At 32.4% G+C, this 21,165-nt stretch overlaps 3 protein-coding genes across 3 annotated transcripts; 2 read left to right on the top strand and 1 right to left on the bottom strand.

Annotated features, from left to right (window-relative positions):
- Nucleotides 1-3,870: 3,870 nt before the first annotated feature.
- On the top strand, nt 3,871-9,847 carry LOC125848337 (uncharacterized). Its single transcript, XM_049528191.1, has 8 exons — nt 3,871-4,057; nt 6,014-6,095; nt 6,218-6,285; nt 6,375-6,472; nt 7,644-7,780; nt 7,874-7,941; nt 9,319-9,382; nt 9,539-9,847. The coding sequence occupies exons 1-8, from the start codon at nt 4,047-4,049 to the stop codon at nt 9,554-9,556; spliced, it is 546 nt and encodes a 181-aa protein (XP_049384148.1). The 5' UTR covers nt 3,871-4,046; the 3' UTR covers nt 9,557-9,847.
- A 1,741-nt stretch (nt 9,848-11,588) lies between these two features.
- LOC125848315 (60S ribosomal protein L18-2-like) lies at nt 11,589-14,409 on the top strand. Its single transcript, XM_049528170.1, has 4 exons — nt 11,589-11,813; nt 11,910-12,038; nt 12,153-12,335; nt 14,097-14,409. Exons 1-4 carry the CDS (start codon nt 11,721-11,723, stop codon nt 14,253-14,255), a joined length of 564 nt encoding a protein of 187 aa, XP_049384127.1. The 5' UTR covers nt 11,589-11,720; the 3' UTR covers nt 14,256-14,409.
- A 965-nt stretch (nt 14,410-15,374) lies between these two features.
- On the bottom strand, nt 15,375-18,138 carry LOC125848200 (uncharacterized). The gene is made up of 3 exons (XM_049528026.1): nt 17,619-18,138; nt 15,788-16,020; nt 15,375-15,705 (listed from the first exon to the last, which is right to left on the bottom strand). Exons 1-3 carry the CDS (start codon nt 18,081-18,083, stop codon nt 15,459-15,461), a joined length of 945 nt encoding a protein of 314 aa, XP_049383983.1. The 5' UTR covers nt 18,084-18,138; the 3' UTR covers nt 15,375-15,458.
- Nucleotides 18,139-21,165: the final 3,027 nt, after the last annotated feature.

Genomic DNA, 21,165 nt, shown 5'->3' with positions numbered 1-21,165 from the left:
TAAATTAAAAGAGTAAATTAATTTCGTTATGGAACCAAAAGATAAGCAGAGTGAGATCCTGATTGATCATTGAATGAAAGATTTTCCATTATTTGCTTAAAACTGGAACACTTTGATAATGTTACGCTTCTACTCTTCATATTAATTATTGCTGCACCCTTCCTCAATCATTTCTACTGATGTGTTCATCACTTGTGAAGGTTTTTTCTTATACATTTATGTAAATAATTAGCTGTGCTGACCTTGACGCTAATCCAACCACATTTGGTACCTGATTTTCAAAATGTAAACAATCACATCACATACGATTAACATTAAACTAGTAAGTAAGCTATACTAATAATAGCAAATTGAAATATGGAATTGTGAAAGTACTTACGATTAGATAAGGATCTTGGAGGAACATAGCAAAAGCAAACTAAGCCCCAGCATTGAGTAGCAGGAAAAATGAGAGGAGAAATGACATACATTCAATTGTCTTCGACCTTATTACTGTTATGCTATCTGATAGTAAATTAATTAAGAAAAAATATAATAATGAAGTTGTAACTAATTTAAGGTCATTATTTGTGCAAATAAATTAAAATAGTTATGTAAAAGATATTTACATAATCAAATCATACCATGACGGAAAGAGGGGATGCATACATGGCTATTGTAACAAGTGCACATAAAATACCAATGAATGTATTCCTGACATCACCATGGAGCACAACAACACTCAAAGCTATTGATACTCTAGGAAAAATGATGTTCATTATAATCACCAAAATAATTGCCTTCACCTGATCCATCAAATCACCAAATATAATTAATTATAAACTTGAGGACAAAGCAAAAATATAGTTTTAAGATGAAAAGAGATCATACTTTTTTATGGCAAGGAGCATAAATGAGATAAATAAGAAGGTAAATGATTTGGGTGAGCACACCCACACAATTTACATGTAAGGAAATGCATTGTATTCACCAGCTGATTTTTTTTTCGCCATGCCCCAAAATGCACCCCTAAAAATCCAAGTCCCAATTAAATTTTGTACTTTAATTTACTTAATTAAAAAAAATGAGTAATGTATGGCTCATTAATTGTACTTACGCTGGAGATGTACAAAGTAGAATAGAGATGACATTTCCTGAAAAATTACACCAAACTGATTATGTTACAAATCAAATAAGGATCAGCGAACTAATCATAACTTAATTAACGAAAAATAAAAAAGCGCAAGCTCGAAAGAGAGATTATTCAAAGATGAAATCATGAAAACCTGTAATTCCAGCCATAAAATCCGGTTTAATATTCATGGTGATTGAATTCGTGGATTGAACAATTTATTTATTTATTTTAAAAGAAGTGAAAAGAGAAGGTTGATATAATATGTGGCATTACGAAATCTGTAGAAGATGTTACATATATATACTATATGTTTTGATTGAAATTTTATAGGCTCTACAACATGTGTTTGATTTCAATTAGAATTTTTGAAGACTATTCTATCATAAATCAACTTTTAATGCCTATATAAAAGATAATATATTCTTGAAAAGGCATCTCGAATATCCCATAAATTCTTGAATAGAGGTCATAAAGACATCAAATATTGTCATCAAGGAATAAACAAATTTATAACTACAATATTTATTAATTATACTTTGTTTCTTCGTATTTTATTTATTATTGTGATTTTTTTTCTATTGCTTTAAATTTTATTATAAACACCTGCAATGTTGTTTGTATTTACGATGCATGAGAATTGGATAATAGAAGAATATTTACTTATGTTCTTTGTTCTGCCTTATGTATGAGGTGTAAGAATTTTGTTGTCCATCTTTTATGCCACCGAGGACATATACAGACAAACGCTTTGATTTTTACAAATATATGTTTTTGTAATATTTACTTTTATTCATTCGTGAGACCGCATATCTTAGTTTCTTCTTTGAGTTTTATTTATTTTTTATCATGCAAAAGATTTAAAAAATCAATTTAATTAAGGAGATGAACAAAACAATGTGGGAGTGAATCTCCGTTGCATTGTTTATTTAAGTTGCGTTAGAGTTGTTCTATAGCTTCTTGTACACTTTTATGTTAGCCGAATCATAAAAATAAAATAAAAAGGACTTGTCTTAAGAACCAATTAAGAAAGCTCCCAAAGTAAATGATAACACACTAGCTTCTTGTTATCAATTATACTTTTATCATAATATAAGTATCCAAGGGAAAAGAAAATGGCATGATATATCTTTATGCCAGTTAAAAACTAAATAAAAGAAAATAAAATTATAGATTTCGTATATTTATAGATGAAAAATCTTTTATAAAAGAAAATATATGACTAAAAATATATTGTAAGTAACCTATAAATTCAATTCTCTTGATCATACATACCTAATATTTTATATCAACAAGAGATTTTGTTGGTGTATATGTTTTATTCATTTTCTTTTTAACCGTAATTTGTTGTATTTATGATATATTACAGTTTACACAAACAAATTTTGACATGAGTGACTTAGAAATGAAGTAGAAGGAGCTCTGTCATTACTGGATATGATTGGTATAGGATTTTAAAGCCCATATAGAACTTTTGGCTAATAGGTTAGAAGCAAATCGGCCCATTATCCCTTTTGGCAAAGTGTGCATAGATATGCCTGGCAGGATTTTCGCAAATAGCAACTATAATAAATTTAATTATATTTCATAATTATAGTTTGTATATTTATGAGTAGTAGCTATAGTTAAATTGTTTAGTTTGTATAATTAACGAGTATATTTGTATAATTGAATTATTTTTGTATAAACTCGAAATAACAAATTTATACAAACACAAATATCTGNACACAAACATCTAAACTTTAAACAGTTATACAAATTATATTATACAAAATTACACAATACAAAAGTTATACAAATTCTGAATTTTACAAACGTGCGAATTGTACAAAATCGAAATTCCAGCTGTGAGTGGTAGTTAACTAAAATTATAGCTATGATGACTAATTAACTAGTACTCCATATGTTTGCTTAACCATGTAATTTCCCCGTATGTCTTTTGGACTGTTACTCCCTCGTCCCATATTAGATGAACATTTTATTTAAAATATTTTTTTCATATTACTTGATCACTTGTTGAATAAGGATAACATTGATTAATTTTTTCCCCGTTTTACTCTTACAATTAATATGGTCTTTAGAAGTTTAAATGAAATTTGAAGTTCTAAGAATTTCTTTTTCAAGAGACTAATTAATTAATATGAATAAAGGGCAAAATAGTAAAGTTGATCAATCTATTAATGATTTCTTAATCACTATGTAAAATCCGCCCTCTATCCCGAATTACTTGTCCAAATTTCTTTTTTACTCGTCCGTTTTGACAAATCAAGAAATGAAAATTTTTTATACCTATTATACCCTCAATTAATTAATTTTGAAAAAGGTAGAACTTTTTGAAAATCTTAAATTTTTAATTCATCCACTTCATAATTAATAAAGATAAAATGATAAACTTGTTATGTGAATCATTATTTTTTAATAGATGTGTCAAATCAATAGTTGACGAGTAATTAGAGAAAGAAAAAGTAGAAACTGTCCATTTAATATGGGATGAAGTAATTTTTTCTTTTGGCAAATTTATCTATTTCGAGCCCAACTACAAACATATATTATGAACATTTTTTTCTGATGTTTGGTATGATTTGCCAAAGTCAATTTTATACATTTCTTTTTATTAAAAAAAGTTATGGACTAGACAAGGCTAAACTTCGTTAAGTATAAATGTCTAAGTGATTACTAAAAAAGTTAAGGTATCTAAAGTGATAAATTTTGTAAGTTTAAAGGGTTATTTAGGTATTTGGGCAAAAATGATTAGAGTCGGAACTCAGAATCTCAGATACGTTAGCTTTCTTACAACGCGGCACACAGGGACGGGAGCTGTCAATAAAATTGAAAACTCAATTTCCAAATTTGTCAATTCATCGCTTAAACCCTACTACCCCTCTCTCTCTCTCTCTCTCTCTCTCGCTCGCTCGCTCAGCGTCAGCCCGTGAAAATGTTCAAGAAGTAAAGTGCATTTGTTTTTTTTTCTACTCTCTTTCTTAATTTAAGGTTCAATTCGCCATATTTTATTTTCCTACGTTGGTACTACCTTCGAAGCCTGATTACAGTTTTGGTTAAGTATGGGTATCTGCAAGTGATTTTGTAACTAGGTTTGCCTTTTCGATCGCAATGGAGAAATTGATTTTTGTTCTTTGTACTAAATTTCTTTAGTTTTGGGAAAATAAGTTGCTTAATTGGGCTGTTTGAATTGAGAAATTCGATCCAATTCTAACCACTTCCAAATCCCCTAATTTCATCCTCTTTAAGATTAGGGAATTGAGCAATGGGTGATTTATTCTGAACTCTGTCTATATCATCGCTTTCTACCTTGTTGGAGTGATTAAGATTTAAGAATGTTTGNTTAATTTCTTTAGTTTTGGGAAAATAAGTTGCTTAATTTGGCTGTTTGAATTGAGAAATTTGATCCAATTCTAACCACTACCAAATCCGCTAATTTCATCCTCTTTAAGATTAGGGAATTGAGCAATGGGTGATTTATTCTGAACTCTGTCTATATCATCGCTTTCTACCTTGTTGGAGTGATTAAGATTTAAGAATGTTTGCTGTAAGCAGGCTCTAGGTTCTGTATCAAAACATTGATTGATGTTAGTCAGGTAGTGTAGGAATAACTATTTCTTGCAAAGGGAATTGAGCAATGGGTAGATGTTTACTTCAGCAGATCCTTGTCTATAGAGATGGGCGAAATAATTGAACAGTTCACTTGTTTGATTTAAATGTGCTGCCATCTTGTGACATGCTAAACTTTAGAATTTTTTGTTGATGGACGCAATTCATATCTGGTTTATGATGGGTGTTCTTTTTCTGAATCAGCAATGTACAAAGTGAGCATCTCCACGATTTACTCAGTCAGCTTGCTCTCTCATCCTTCCTACTTACCTATGCTTTGATTCCCTTCACTAGTTGATTGACAAGTTAAAAGTCGCAAGTTATGCATGATATACATTGACAAAATGAAATATTGTCACCTGGTGATTTGATCATGTTTTATGTAGACCTCAATATGGACAGGTCGTAGGTATGAATGACCCTATGGTGATTGAAGGAGGTGAAAACTAGAAACCTGATCATAGGGAGAAGTCATCTTAAAGAACCTTCTATCTCTTAGAATTCATTATTCATTATGGATTTAGGCCAAGAATATAACATAATGAAGTAGACGGACCTATATAAACAATAGCTACCAGTTATGACCCAAGCCACAGTTGTTGTTTTTACATTATGTCCGATGTTTGTGAGAGACTCTTTATTCTGGTTTTAAAACTTGCATATCCGTGTCGAGAAAAATGTGAGATTATAACAAGATTTTCAGTTTTGAAGAATCCCTGAGTTGTTTTAATCATAAATTATCTAAGGTTGCAATGTAATATGCTACATGCTTAAATATAGTGAAATGGATATGGAAGATTCATATAGCCGACCTATTTTTGATTGAGGCCTACTTGATCAATTGTTGTATGATTGATTGTCTTGTTAGCCTATGTCTTTGGTAGTATGCATTTCATCCCCGTGGTAGTTGATCCCATAACCTACATGTTCAGGGCCGAAGAACTGCCTTTGGCCCCTCAGACTTCCTTGTGGAAGCTTTCAGCAGTCCAATTACCTGATTGATATAAACTACATTTAATTATCCAGAAGGAATTACATTTACTTTTATTTGGTATTACAACTAATCAATTGACAATTATTATGTAATTGATTTAATCAGGTAAAATCATTCAAACTAAGTAGGCCCTTAACCTTGAATATCATTAAGTCAAATTTCTCTAAAAGAGAATGTGTTTGTCATTGGTCTTATATCTTGTGTTCTCTTGCTCAAATTTATCAAGTTTGCAGTGGCCCGCTGCAGTTTTTTAAACTGAGCTAAATTAATTTGTACAACACAATCTTGTTAATAATTAGGTTTTCAACTGAAGAAGTGTCTGGACAAAATCAAGTCAAGGCATCTGTTCAGCGTAGAATTCGTCAAAGCATTGCGGAAGAGGTCAGGACTATGCTACAAGCCACTTACTTTGTTTCTTCCACTCTTTATTCCAACTAAAGGATTTCCCTGAAATCACACGGTTATAATGTGTTAATAATGCTAACATAATTTCCATTTTGCAGTACCCACTACTAGAGCCAGTGTTGGAAGATTTGCTTCCAAAGAAGTCTCCTCTCATTGTTGCAAAATGGTTGATTTCAACTATCTTAATGCAGTTTTTTTATCTGCTTTTTTTCTTTGAGTGACATTATATTTCCTTCTTTCATCTTTTCTCTGCAGTCAAAATCATCTGAATTTAGTTGTGGTAAACAATGTACCCCTGTTTTTCAACATACGTGATGGACCTTATATGCCTACTTTACGTCTTCTGCATCAATGTAAGTTATCCGATTTTTATCTTTTTCTACTCCTTTTGTTTTATCTTTTCCATTAAATCAAAGTTCATCCTTCCTTTCTTTTGCTAATCTTTCTGAGTGTTGTGGCGTGCCTTTTTCAACCTTCCATTGTTTTACTTTGATAAGTCTTTTACCAGTGAAATCACTTCAAAAAATTGGACTGGTTAGAGTTGGGTCACTACTAGGACATTTTTTGTTGGCAGTATATATTTCCCTCAATATGCAGCCATGTTGGCCCTTGTGGGCTGTGAGTAAAAACAATAGCTTCATAAGAAATCTGAAGAATGTAAAGAAAGATAGTGAACTTCTCATCTATGGAGTTTTTGGAGATTCTAATTGAACATGAACCAAACACGATGATATAGATCATGCTTAAATATGGAATGGCTTTGACCGATGCAACAAATAATTCGCGCCAGCTGAATGTTGCTGATTAGCATATGAAAATAAATAACCAAGCAATAATTAAAAGGATATATGGTTCACATCAGGAAACTGATTAGAAGGCTCTTGATATCTTAGTGCCTTATTTTTCTTTTCCTTTGATATGCATAACAGCATAACTAGTAGTACTATTCAAAGCGTGTGTACTATACCAGTTCCCCATAACATTAATTAGTTGACTGAATATTAAATTAAAGAAGATACACCTGCTTAATTCAATGAAATTAGCTGTCACAGTCAAGTGATCAAGCATTTGTTTACTTCTAATAGACTGATAGGCAATCTGGTTTAAAATTGAATCTAGGAAAATAAGTTACCATGTTGAGGTCATTGATTTCTTGAGAGGGGGTTGGGCATAATACTAATGGTGCATCTTGAGGTTGAGTTTGGAGATGACGTGGGTACTCTAAAACTCAATGGTGCATCTTTCATTCAGTTAATTGGGTCTTGCTCCTTGTAAGTACGCGCATGAAAGAAAACATACAATATTGTTTTAATCAAGTGAAAAAAATTATTCAGTTTTGAGATGGAGCGAGCAGGTTTCTGATTGACTCATCGTCATATACATATGTATGAGCACGCAAATGGTTGTGATTTGGTACTTTTCAATGTATGCCATTGATGAACTTTATTTTTTTCATCTGTTGATGATTTGATTTACTCTGTGATATCAATGCTCTGTATAACCTTCTTCTTTCCAATTGTACAGATCCAAATATAATGAAAAAACTACAAGTTGATAGGGGCGCAATTAAATTTGTCCTCTCTGGAGCCAACATAATGTGTCCAGGTCTTACTTCTCCTGGAGGTGCTTTGGATGTTGAAGTGGGAGCAGAAACTCCCGTGGTATGAATAAGGGCAATCTTATGCTATAATATTATTAGTTGTTGTTGCTACAACTTTGTTGTGCAATTTTAATGTGCGGCATTTTGTTTTTAGGCTATTATGGCTGAAGGAAAGCAACATGCTCTAGCTATTGGCTTTACAAAGATGTCGGCAAAGGATATGTGAGTTGCTATGTAAATATTTGCTCGGCTTCTGTTTCGTTTGTATGCTAAAACATGCCCCTCCGGTTCCGTGTGATAGAACTGAGATGTTTTCCTTTTAGGTTAAATATGTTCTGCCCTTCCTTTATCTAGATTGTTTAATGCCCCTAAATGTGAATTCTTTATAACAATTTATTGCCTCAATTGTCCTGAGCAATATGTTTCTATTTGAACTTAACATGTTACCTCTTTGTGTCAAGGTAATCGGCTGATGACACCTTCTAACGTTAAAAATACATATATTTCTTTCCTTGACCTTGAATAATTTTGTCAGTTTCTGTATAGTGAGTTGTTGAAAATGGCAGAAATACCACTTTTTTTTGTCATTGAATTTTCAGTTGGAAATCCCGAGGTTAATTAGTAATCAAATTTTTCAACATTGTGAGTATTTGTGTTGGGCATCAATATAAGTGTATTTGTCTCTGAATGTTTTTTGTGTGTGCATAAATTATGTATGAGGTGAGAGACACAAATAGTATGTAAGTAAGGATGGATGCTGTCAATAGCATTCCATCTGCTCCAAGAGGTGGATATTCTGGCAAGTTCTGGGTAGGGAAGATGACTGTCGTGTTGGCCAAGATCAAAGGGGGAGGGAAGAAATATATTTTGAGGTTTCTTTGGATATAATTAGTGGTAAATATCAGCTTAGAGTTGGTGGAAGGATCCATGTTGTAACATATATCCTGATTAACAATGGGATAAAGGTAATAGTTACGGTTGAGCAGTGGGCTTCCATAACTATAAGGGAGATGGTAGATTTCTCCGTACCCTAGAGAGCTGATGCAGAGAACTAAACATCAAGAAGTATTTTATACTTTTTCTGAAGATTAATTGCCTTTGATTTTTCAAAAATATTTATTTATTTAAGATTATGAATGGCCTGTGAAGCTGATCATCATTTTATCTCTTACAAACTGTCATTTAGGTTTTGGTATATTTACAGTGGACTGCATATTGGATTGTCCTTCTCTTGTGAGACACACTTCTGGTCAGAAGTATTAGATTACATGTTCAAACTTTGGCACTGATGATCTTGCTTTCGTTCAACTTCTCTGATTGTTCCTTTTCTCAGATTTGAGGAAAAGAGTTTTCTCATGAGGACTGGTAGATTTTCTTGATTATATTACCCAATCTGTCTCCAACCCTCTGTATGTGTGGAAAAGACACTTTATGTTATGGGGAGTACCAAATGATTTTTTCAAACTTTGGCACGGACAATCTTGCCTACTTTCTACTCCGAGAACCAGTTTTTTGACTTCTGTCATTTATGTTTCTCACGTTTGAGATGTATACACCTCTGTTGTTTCAACACCTGAAAAATCATGTCCAACTTTGCAGAAAGGCAATCAACAAAGGAATTGGTGTGGATAACATGCATTATCTTAATGATGGCCTCTGGAAGGTACTCACTATCTTGTCATGACTCCTGTTCGAGCAGTGAATTTTGTTTCCTTATGGTTTATAACTAGGGCATTCTGTTTGTTGATTGAATCATGACTAATCTTTGCATTTGTATGTGATGTGAAAGCTTTTTCATCATCTGTTTTCTTGTTGACAGATGGAGCGACTGGATTGAGCTTTAAATGCCATCTTTACTAGATGGACAATGTTTACCTGCTGCAAATAGCAAAGACTTGCTCTTCTTTATGCAGCTGTTATTTCGTTTCTCCAGATGTTAGTGACCAAGCTGAACTAAATTTCCTTAAATTTAATGAAGGAGAGCCAAGCTTCTAGGGGATTTATACAATTTATGATTATTATTTTGGAACTACAAATTTTCTTTATCCGTTCGATCAGAGGTGATCAAAGGAAGGTGTTTGTGTCTGAATTTAACTTTAGAGAATCAAAATATAACAAGTTAAATATATAAAAAGGCCAATGAAAAACCCTTGGGGTGGCCCAGTGGTTTGGGCTTGGGACTTCCATGTTGGAGGTCTCAAGTTCGAAACCCCTTGCCAGCGAAAGCAAGGGGTTTGCCTTTTGGGCCGAGCTCGTCGCACCGGGTTTGCCTAGTGCGGGTTACCTTTCCTATGTGGTTTACGAGCTATTGCATAGGAGCGAAATTTTATCATGTGCGCACCCAAAAAGTAGCGGCTGCGAATTTTCCTTGTCATTAAAAAAAAAAAAAAAGCCCAATGAAAATTAACATAAAAAACATATCTAGTTACACATTGTAAATATTTGTCAAAGGGGGGTGTTAATTAACTTATCTTTTTTTTTTTTACAAGAATTGCTTGCTCTGATCATGTGTTTATTATGAACTTGGAAACGGGATGAGATCAGAAAATTTATAAACCTAAAGTGATATTTATTGGAAGAAAAATAAGTGTTCCTTCAAAATTTTCAGTGTGACCAAGGAGTGTAGGAAATAAAATAATTAAAATGCTTTATTCACTTTCATTTTTTTGCATATTAAGAACTGACAATCAAATAAAGATAAAAAATACTAATTGTCAATCCAATTGCATTGTTTTCAAAAGAAGTCACATCCTTCTAAATCAAACATGGAAAAGTGAGAAAATATTAAACATAATGGTAAAAAATATACTCCCTCCATCCAACAACAGATGTCCACTATTGATTTTGCACATTTCTTAAATTTCTGGCCAAATTCTGGTCATTTAGCATTATCCTTTTATTATATTACTCTTTGAATATAATATATATAATATCTTGAAAAATGCAATAGGGAAATGACTATAATTTATGATAAGGTAAATTATGAACTAAATGTAAAATTATCCATTGATTTCATAAGGCATAATACATAAATATGCCCTTTAACTTGGTTTCAAATCACAATTTATGTCTTTCAACTTTGGGTGTGCACAATTAGACACTTAAACCTATATAGAGTTGAACATATAGACACACATGTCCTACATGACATCCTACGTGTCATTTTTTGTCCTACGTGAATTGTGCCACGTAGGACTCATGTGTCTACTTGCTTAACTTTACACAAGTTTAAGTGTCTACTTGTGCATATCCAAAGTTAGAGGGTATAAATGTGAAATGAGACCAAGTTAAAGGGCACATTTATGTATTATGCCTTTTCATAAAGTAGATAAGTATTGTTGGACATACCAAAATAGTACAGTGGATTGTTGGACGAAGGGAGTACTTAATATATCACTTTTTCGTGAATCAAAAGAAGGTTCAACATTTACTATATACACATAAAAATAATAATTTTAATCATATATAAATGATGTAATTTCTAACAAAGGGGGTTCGGATGAACCTTTCAGCCCTTTCTAGCTTTGCCCTGGCTCATTACTCAATTTGATCCATTATTTTTTAAAATTGTCTAAATTATCACTCTCTTTTTATCAAGACATGTCAATAATTAATTGTTTGTGCGATATATGCTCCATTATAGTTTTTTAAACAATGTCAAGTGGCACTCTACATTATACTAATTTTCTTCTCCAAATCTAATTTGGATGTTTATTAATGGGTGTAATAATAAAATGAATAAAGGTTAAAAGGGGTTAAATATTAAAATGAGGGCTCTAAAACAAAACCCTAACTCGTAGAGAGGAAGAATAGTAAATGAAGACGTGTCGAACATCTAAGTAAGGTGCATAAGAGTTTATTGTAGACCTCAACCACACAAAACACAAGGGCAACACCAACCTCTCTAAAAACCCTAGCCTCCTCATTTCACTTCATATATTAATATAAGAGGCACCTCTTGCAGCCATTTCTCCATCTCTCTCAGCAGAGTCCAGCCAGCCATGGGTATCGATCTGAAGGCCGGAGGTAAGAGTAAGAAGACTAAGCGTACCGCCCCTAAGTCTGACGATGTTTACCTCAAGCTCCTCGTCAAGGTATATATAGATTCAATTTGAGTGAAGTTTGTTTTCTTTATGTAATTTTCAAGTTGTTTGATGGCTTAAACTTTGTTGTTTGATGTGCGTTAATAGCTTTACCGATTCTTGGCAAGGAGGACCGGAAGCAAGTTCAATGCGGTGATTCTTAAGAGGCTCTTCATGAGCAAGATTAACAAGCCTCCACTCTCTCTCTCGAGGTTGATTTCTTATGCCGAAGGAAAGGTATATTGTTTGGGGCTTTTTTTGTGTTTTGTTTTGTTGATTTGATTTAGATGTATATGTGATTTTGTTTGCGTGTTTGCGGTTGAAGTGATGGTTTTGATATTTGTTTATCAGGGCGATAAGACTGTTGTCCTTGTGGGTACTGTTACCGACGATGTTAGGGCTTATGAAGTTCCAAAATTGAAGGTGTGTGCTTTGAAGTTCACAAAGACAGCCAGGGCAAGGATTGAGAAGGCTGGTGGTGAATGCTTGACATTCGATCAGTTGGCTCTCAGGGCTCCACTTGGACAGAACACGGTATTGAATCAGATCCTTAATAGTTCTTTGCTACTTGCAGTATTTTGTTTCAGGTGTCTTTGTTAGCTATGCGTGATTTGTATCTATATTTTCACTTTTGGTGAAGTGGTTGACTGTTTTTAATTAGAGAAGGGTGATAAGTCCCATTTTTTCAGCTTTTGATGTTACTACTATTGTTTAGTACTTGATTTTTCATGGATTTACTGAACAGAAAAGCTTTTGATATTTGGATATTAAACCTTGAATGACCCTTAATTATCTTGCTGCATTTTCGTTGTGAGTCTTGATTCTCTGTACACATTTGAGTGGCTTTGATGTTTTGCTGTATGTGACCAACAGTTGCGTCTTTCATTGTATTTTTATGGATACTTTGTTATTTGGATTGTCACTTTGCATGGTTAAATGCTAGTATGCCTGTGAGATAGTTGGTATAATTTAGTGTGGTGGTCTTATCTAGTAAAACACTTACTCTCAGTGAAGGGTACACGTGCTTTCATGTTAACCCAATGACAATTTGACATTGTTTGGCCATTCTTTCTTATCGCTTGATTTTATTCGCAATTCAGCTACGTCCTCTGTATTTTGAATGTTATTTTTAGTGGCTTCTTCTCTGTCCATTGCACCCTATGTATTTGTTGATTCCAGCTGATCATTTGTTGCACATCGATCTTCTTGGGAATCTTCTTATGATTTCAAAGATTTTATCTGTGCATATAGAAACCCATAAACGATCCTATCTGCTTAAGCCTTTTCCCAACTGAATATATGGAGTTGAGCTTCAATGTATTGGGATTACATTTTTCCGAATAATTAGTATGTTGTATAATTGTTTAGTCTCTTCCAGGATGACTGCAGATTTTAAGATGAACAACATATCCTCTTGTTTTACTAAATATTTGAAAAGAAAGCATTGAATGCTAATGCAACATGAAAAAGTACTATTATCTGGATGTCTGTAAGTTTTAATATCACCTTAGCTGTTCATTTGTTGCACATTACTCTTCTGTGTAATCTTCTTATGATTACAAAGATTTTTTCTGTGCGTATAGAAAACCAGAAAAGATCCCGTCTGCTTAAGCCTTTTCCCAACTGAAATATATGGAGTTGTGCTTCAATGTATTGGGATTATATTTTTTCCAATTAAGTACTAAAGTCTTTTCCCAACTGAAATATATGGAGTTGTGCTTCAATGGTTGCAGATTTTAAGATGAACAATGTTCCCTCTTGATTTACTTAGATATCTGATTAGAAATCATAGAAAGCGAATGTAACATGTAAACATTCTTTTGTCTGGATTACTTCAAATTTTAAGAGGATCTTAGCTGTTCATTTATCGCACTTAGTTCTTCTTGGAAATCTTGTCATGATTTCAAAGATTTTATCTGTGCGTATAGCAAACCAGAAAAAGATCCTATCTGCTTAAGCCTTTTCCTAACTGAATTGATGGATATGTGCTTCAATGTATCAGGATTACACTTATTCCAAATAATTGTTATGTTATGTATATTTTTGAGTCTTGTGGATGGCAGCAAATTTTAAGAGGACAAAGATACCCTCTCAATTAACTAGATATTGGATGGTATAGAAAGCGCATAATGCTAATGTAACATGAAATAGTACACTATTATTTGGAATTAGGTTAAATTTGTTTTATGATAGATGTTTTTTTTTATAGAGTATAATATTCCCTTTACTGTGTTAATTTCTAGTTATAAAAAGTCCCAGCTTGTTTGAATGCTAATATTGTTGATTGATTTGCAGCTTCTCCTCAGAGGTCCTAAGAATGCACGTGAAGCAGTGAAGCACTTTGGTCCAGCTCCAGGTGTTCCACACAGCCATACCAAACCATATGTCCGTGCCAAGGGAAGAAAGTTTGAGAGAGCTAGAGGAAAGAGGAAGAGCAGGGGTTACAAGGCTTAAGTTGATTTCTATTATTTATCTAAGAATGGTTGTTATTTGTATCGTGGCAGTACAAGTTTTTGCAGACTCTAGTATGCAGTTGCTTATGTTTACTCCCCGTCTTGTTGAGGATATTTGATTTTTATCTACTTTGAAACCAACTTTTAGTTTAAAATGATTGTGCTGCATCAGTTTATCGTTAAGCAAAAGTCCATATAATATGACTAATTGTTTTACATTCCCCCATCCTCATGTTATATGGATTGGGTTGTTTGGAATTGCGAGCTCAATTACAATAGTATATCCTACTACACTTCTTGTTGCCACCAAAATCAACTACCGCTTGCCTCCCTCTTTTACTTATCGACTGAAATACCTTGGCTTTGGGTTAATTAAAGTGCTACGTACTTGCCTTTTATGTCAACTATACTGCATAATTTCAATCAATTTACAATAAGGATATCAATGAACTGAGCTACAAGCAGAGGGAGGGGCTTGGTTTATTGCTTGTATGGCAATTTGATGTTTAGATATAGTAAATTGAAAAATAGAATACCAATTTCAGATGTCCTGTTATATTGCATCGAAATTTTCATTGGTGATATATGTAAATCTTGCTTAATAATCATGTTGACGGTAGTTTTTGTTAGGAATTGCTTTTGTCGATAAGCAAGCGAAGTGGTAGAATGATTTATTATTGCCCATTCAGGTGTTCAATATAGGAACAAAATTTACAACGTAAATTTCAGTTAACAAATATGAAACTAACCCACAAAATGACTGAAAAAAATAACTACCAATACCATACAATTGGAAACGGTCTTAGATTTTAGTCTACCACTTCTAGTTACATGTCACATTTTAGCCTAGTGTGATTAGAGTTCTCGTTCATTGTTCACCTATCAAAAATTGTTTAATTGAATTTTAGCTTGTTTAAGTCTGTAAGGATTTATTTTTATACGTACTAGTATTTCCTTTCTCCCTGCACGATCCCCAAAATTAAGCATACTCAAGCAGCTGTGACGTTTATAATTTGAGTTGGGTGTTCAATTTCTATCTATCATGCTGGAGAAAGGGAGTGCATTAGTCATAACAATTGTAATTTAGGAAACCATAAACGCTGAATAATCAAATAAAACTTCAAAACCAACATTGTGCCGCCAGAAGGTGATTGAAAAGCAGTACTACATCATAAGTTAAGCCAACAAACGAGTAACATTTAGATCAGAACTTGCTAATAAAATCATAAATGTGAGAGTTCGTCTCTTGAGCTCTTTCTTGATTAATGAAATGGGCAGCTCCTTCCAACACAACAACATCATTTAACATGGGCACATCCTTCTTGAAACCTCCTCCATGCACATACTCTTTCATTCCTGGTGTTGTATACACCACGTCCAAATCACCTACCACAAATTTTACAGGGACATTCACTTTCACCCCTGTCCACGGAGCTGTCAGCTCCCAGTTCCTGCCCAAAATTCAACGGTATGGTTTAAGAAACCTGTAAATCACATTCAAATTATAATATAATTAGGGTCAATGGAACGTACAAATCAAGAGCGCGGTAGTAGTTTAGTCCACCAGTGAATCCCTTTTGGTCAAATTTGGTAGAGTAGTAGTTGAGATCATCTTGAGAAAGCCATGAAGGCAACTTATCATCACTGGAAATGCCAAAGGGATTCTCCTTGGGTAAACAAGGTGGTCCTGGTTTTCTATCTATCAATATCTTTTTCAGTACTGCTTCACTGCCGTATTTCGCCATCTCATCTTCCATGCCTGGGTCCTAATATCAAAATCACAATCTTACATTAACCCCTCATTAGAGAAACAAACACAATCACATTGTATCAATTTTTATAATAAGTACTCTTTTACGGTAAAATTATATTAAAGTCAATTAGTAGTATAATGAGTTATGGTGCATTGGTGAAGTCTCATATTCGAACACTGATATGTTACGAAGAAAAGAGCCATCCCAAATGAACTCTATTGTATGCAATTCAAATTTAATTGAGCAAACAAATTGCACGGGAAACCAAAAAAGTCATTAATATAGGTAGGTGTTTCAACCTCCCCAACCAGCCAATTATAGCAAGATATATTCACGTGACAATTTGGAGGAGAGAGCAAGCATTTATTGAGCAAGCATCAGTTACCCCACTTGGCTATAGTTTTCAATTTTATCTGATAAGCTCTTATTCCTAAGTGCACGATAAGAAAAATTTACTGACATATCTTTTTGACATTTATATAAAAGTTCAAACAGCATAGTAGTCAAGTATTTAGGGAACAACACTATAATATATACATATAGTGGATCATGTTGTGCGTTAAGAATTACTCTACTTAATTAAATTAAGACCAAATAGACATTCCTAAGTGCACTGATTTGTAGTCTTGATACCCTATTACGGTCCACGGACATGAGCAACTTTCTCCAAATTAGTAATTTAAACTAACAGATTAGTTTAGATGAGGTACTAGTACAACAACACTACTAGAAAATCTCTGTGTTGATCTATATATGTTAACGAACATATTAAACTAACACCTCTCCGTATCACTTTAGGTCATTTTACATATAATAAGGAGCCACCCAATAAGTGATTTTAGCTAATAAAAAGTAACTAGTGCTTATACTTCTTGTAAATTTTACTACATACATTTATTTTTTTGCCAAAACGATATTTATAACACACCCATGCACGTTACATCATTAATATCGACTGTACCAGCAACTAATGACTCTACGTTAGGGCTGCAAGTACATTTGGACCCTATTTTGATCCAATCAGGATAAAAATAAGAGGACTGTATTGGATAGCCAGATTTGACAATAACAGTGGTCAGTGCTAACTTTAATATCTATATTTAACAAGGACCTTTAATTTGGATGGACTGCTTTTTCTCAAAAACAACAAGTCAATAATGTACAACAAACAAATTCCTTCAACTACTCTTTTGTTAGCAGTATTTTTTAGAAGCTTAAAATCTAAAAGTTGAAAGGAGTACTAGAAAAGTAGAAGTCAATTTATTAACTTTGGAAGAAAATAAAAGATAGAAAACGTATTCTAATCAAGTATAGTGCTTTTGACAAGATTTTTCTTTTTGAAAAACGGATGTTGCTTAGAGTGAAAGCTATTTCACTAATTGTGTAATCCTTTATTTGTACGCACTGTGAGTTACAATATCATTTGATTAATCATACATGCAACAACAAATCCAATAAAATCTCACAAGATGAGTTTCAGAAATGATAGAGTACTGTATGCAGACCTTAAATTAATTCAAAAAACTCTCAATTCAAGTGAATCAAAATATTAATTCAAAGAAAAACATGATAGCTGAAGCATATGTGCAAAGAACCGTAACAATACGTACCTGAAATCTGCACATGTAGTAATCATCTCCAAGGAAAGCTCTCATAGTAGGAATAGGCTTCATTTTAGGATGCCTTGGCCTAAAAGGCACACTAAGACAAACATATGCCTTCACTAAATCAGGCCTAAAGTAACACAAGTACCAACCAATCATGGCACCCCAATCATGAGCCACTAGAAACACTCTCTCCACTCCTAACGACTCAATAAGCGCTACCAAATCACCCACTACGTGAAAATAAGTATAGCTCGTAACTTCCTTAGGCGCGTCCGTGTCCCCGTAGCCACGTAAATCAGGCGCCACCGCACGGTAGCCTTGGTCAGCCAAGGCTACAATCTGGTGGCGCCATGTGTACCAAAGTTCGGGGAAGCCGTGGAGGAAGAGAACTACGGGGCCTTTGCCTTTTTCAGCTACGTGCATGTTGATGCCATTAACGTTCAATGTTCTGTGCTCGATGCCTTCCATTTTTTTGTTGAAGCAGCTGCTTTGTTTTTTATGATAGAAGTATATTATGTGTATATTTAAAGGGTAGTTATATGGAAAATAAAAGGGCAAGGCGGGATGGTGACCGATGGAAGTAAATAAATGCGGCTGCCATAATATTCATGGCTCTAAATAATGGTGCATTGGAACGGCGCGGCTTAACAATATTACTTTCCCTTATTTTTAAAACTAGATATGGGACCCGTGCTAGCACGGGCCCAATATATGTTATTATTTCTGTTTTAATTTATTTGGTACATATGAAATTTGAAGTTGATCAGTTTTTTAGTATGTTTTTATATATTTTAAATTGCTAATTATTTTTATTTAGAGTATGTTTTACGTAAATATATTATAAATCACAATAATTAACAAGTTAATATAAAAAGAAACTTATAAAAAATTCATTGACTTTTGAAATTTCATTTGTATTACATAAATCAGGACAAAGAGAGTAATATATATGAAAATTACATAAAACGTACTATAGCTCACAATAATTAACAACGTAAAATATCTATATATCTATATTTCTCCCAATTTATGTGGTATAGATGAAATTTTGAAAGTTAACAAATTTTTTTTATATGTTTTCAAATATTTTAAGCTATTAATTATTATGTTTTATAATACTTTTTACATAAAATTTTTATTTATATAGTATAAAAGAAAAAATTTTAAAAATGAAAACATAAATGTCAGCACGAGTCCAATCTATGTTAATTTCTATGTTTTAATTATTGTAATATCGATTGAATTTGGAGAGCCAACTAAATTTTTTTAAAGGATTTTTTTTATAAATTTTAAGTTGTTAATTATTATAATTTATAATATTTTATTTATTTTAAACCAATATATGTTTCTCTCTGTCTCAATTACATGACACATATGGAATTTGGAGAGTCAACTAAAATTTTAAAATATGTTAAGTTGTTAATTATTATACCTTATAGTACTATTACGTCATTTTCAAATAAAATATGTAATTTTTTTATTTCAATTTATGTGTCATTGATATAATTACATATATTAAGTAATAAAGAATTAATGTCTAAATTATGTGATACCGATGAATTTTGGAGTGTAAATCAAATTAGTTATATGATTTTAAAAAAATAAAGTGGTTAATTGTTACAATTTATAATACTTTTTATATATTTTCTAAATGATATATATATATATATATATATAAAGCTGAATATAGATAATATGATGTGATACCTCTCTATGACCAGCATTTCTAACATTTATTTTTAAATTTAAAAGATTGGAAATTTTATGTTAAAAATTTAAATAATAGAAAAAATGATTTATTTAACTTTTATCATCATCAATACTACTACTTTATTTGACGTTTTTCTTAATCTTCATCTCATCATTAATGTTATTTATATCGTTTTATTAAATCACTTATTTTTTCTTTTTTAACTCTTTTATTACTATATAAGAAGAGGGAATAGCACACACCTCTGCATCGACACGTGTGCTTCCCTCAAATTGACCAAAAAAACATTCACACACAAGAGGAAAGTCCTCATTAATAGATCCATCCTAATTACCTAATCATAACCATCCACGTGGCATTCCTTTTCATTACTCCCTCCGTCCCTATTTACTTGTCCATATTTCCTTTTTTGGTTGTCCCTATTTAGTTGTCCATTTTGACAAATCAAGAAAGGACAACAAATTTTTTCCTATTATACCCTTATTTACACTTCTTGAAAATTGTAAAAGTGTATGTTGTTTCCCTCCAATTTATTTCACTTTAATTCAAATAAGTGGTTGTAATTTTGAAGCGAAAAGTTGTCATAAGGGTAAAATTGTAACTTCACTGTGCTAATCATTGTTGCCTTAATCTGTGTGCCATTTCTAAAGTGGACAACTAAAAAGGGACGGAGGGAGTATTACAAACTCAAATACACCCAATGGGTCCCACATATTATTCTAACCCTACAAATGTCCCCATTCACTCATTCCTCTTTGTCCTCTTTCATTACTTTACTACAATATCCATATTAATATATTTATCTGATTTTAACTTGATATAAAATTCTAATAGAATATTATTTATAAAATTTGATGATAATAAATTAAAAACATTCACACAATTAAGTCGAAAAGGAGAAAGAGATGAAATAATTGAATACATTGGGCATTTGTAGTCCCCTACAACTACAATTTTGCTAATTAATAAATACTCATTGATTGTATATAAATTAACCTAAGATATCTACATTTGTACTTTGTCCATGGTCCCACTTTGGATGTGGGATCACTTTAAGAAACCCACACAAATGAGTCGTTCTATTTTCTTTTTAGTTAGTCCCAAAAGAATGTCACATTCCTTGTTTTTCTTTTAATTTGTTCTATATTTAAAAATTACATAAAAAGTACTTAAAATCACAATGTAATAATATAAGATATTAAAAACAACATAATTAAAAATCATAAAACAAATTTTATTGACTCTTTAATTCCATATTGAAACAAAAGAAGTTTGTTTCAAAATAACATTAAAAGTACTGTAAATTCAAGTAAAATAACAACTAAAAATATTTAAGAATCATATAAGAAATTTAGTTGACTTTTGTAAAAGTACCTACATCCATAAAATGGAACAGAAAGAGTAATATATATTATTTGAAAATGATATAAGAAGTGTTATAAATCACAATAAATTAGCAACTTCAAAATATATTTAACAAAATCACATACAAAAAATTATATAACTCTCCAAATTTCATTGGTGTCACATAAATTGAAACAAAGAACTATTCCCAATTTATGTGACTTACTTTCCTTTTTAGTCACTCCCAAAAGAATGTCACATTTCTATATTAAGTAACAATTTCACTATAAAATATTTATTTTACCCTTAATGAAATAATTTACAGTCATACAAATTTATATAATTCATTTTGGACCACAAGTTTTAAAAGTTTTCATTTATTTCTTAAACTCCGTGGCGAATCAAACTACCTCACATAAAATGAGACGGAGGAAGTAATATATCTTGGGCCCGCGCTGGCGCGGGAACCTAATATCTAGTATATATATAAAGTTG

The sequence above is a fragment of the Solanum stenotomum genome, chromosome 1 (genome assembly GCF_019186545.1).
Source record: "Solanum stenotomum isolate F172 chromosome 1, ASM1918654v1, whole genome shotgun sequence".
Classification (NCBI taxonomy): domain Eukaryota; kingdom Viridiplantae; phylum Streptophyta; class Magnoliopsida; order Solanales; family Solanaceae; genus Solanum; species Solanum stenotomum.
Note: the sequence above shows the minus strand (reverse complement) of the source record. Positions and strands in the feature narration are given on the sequence as shown.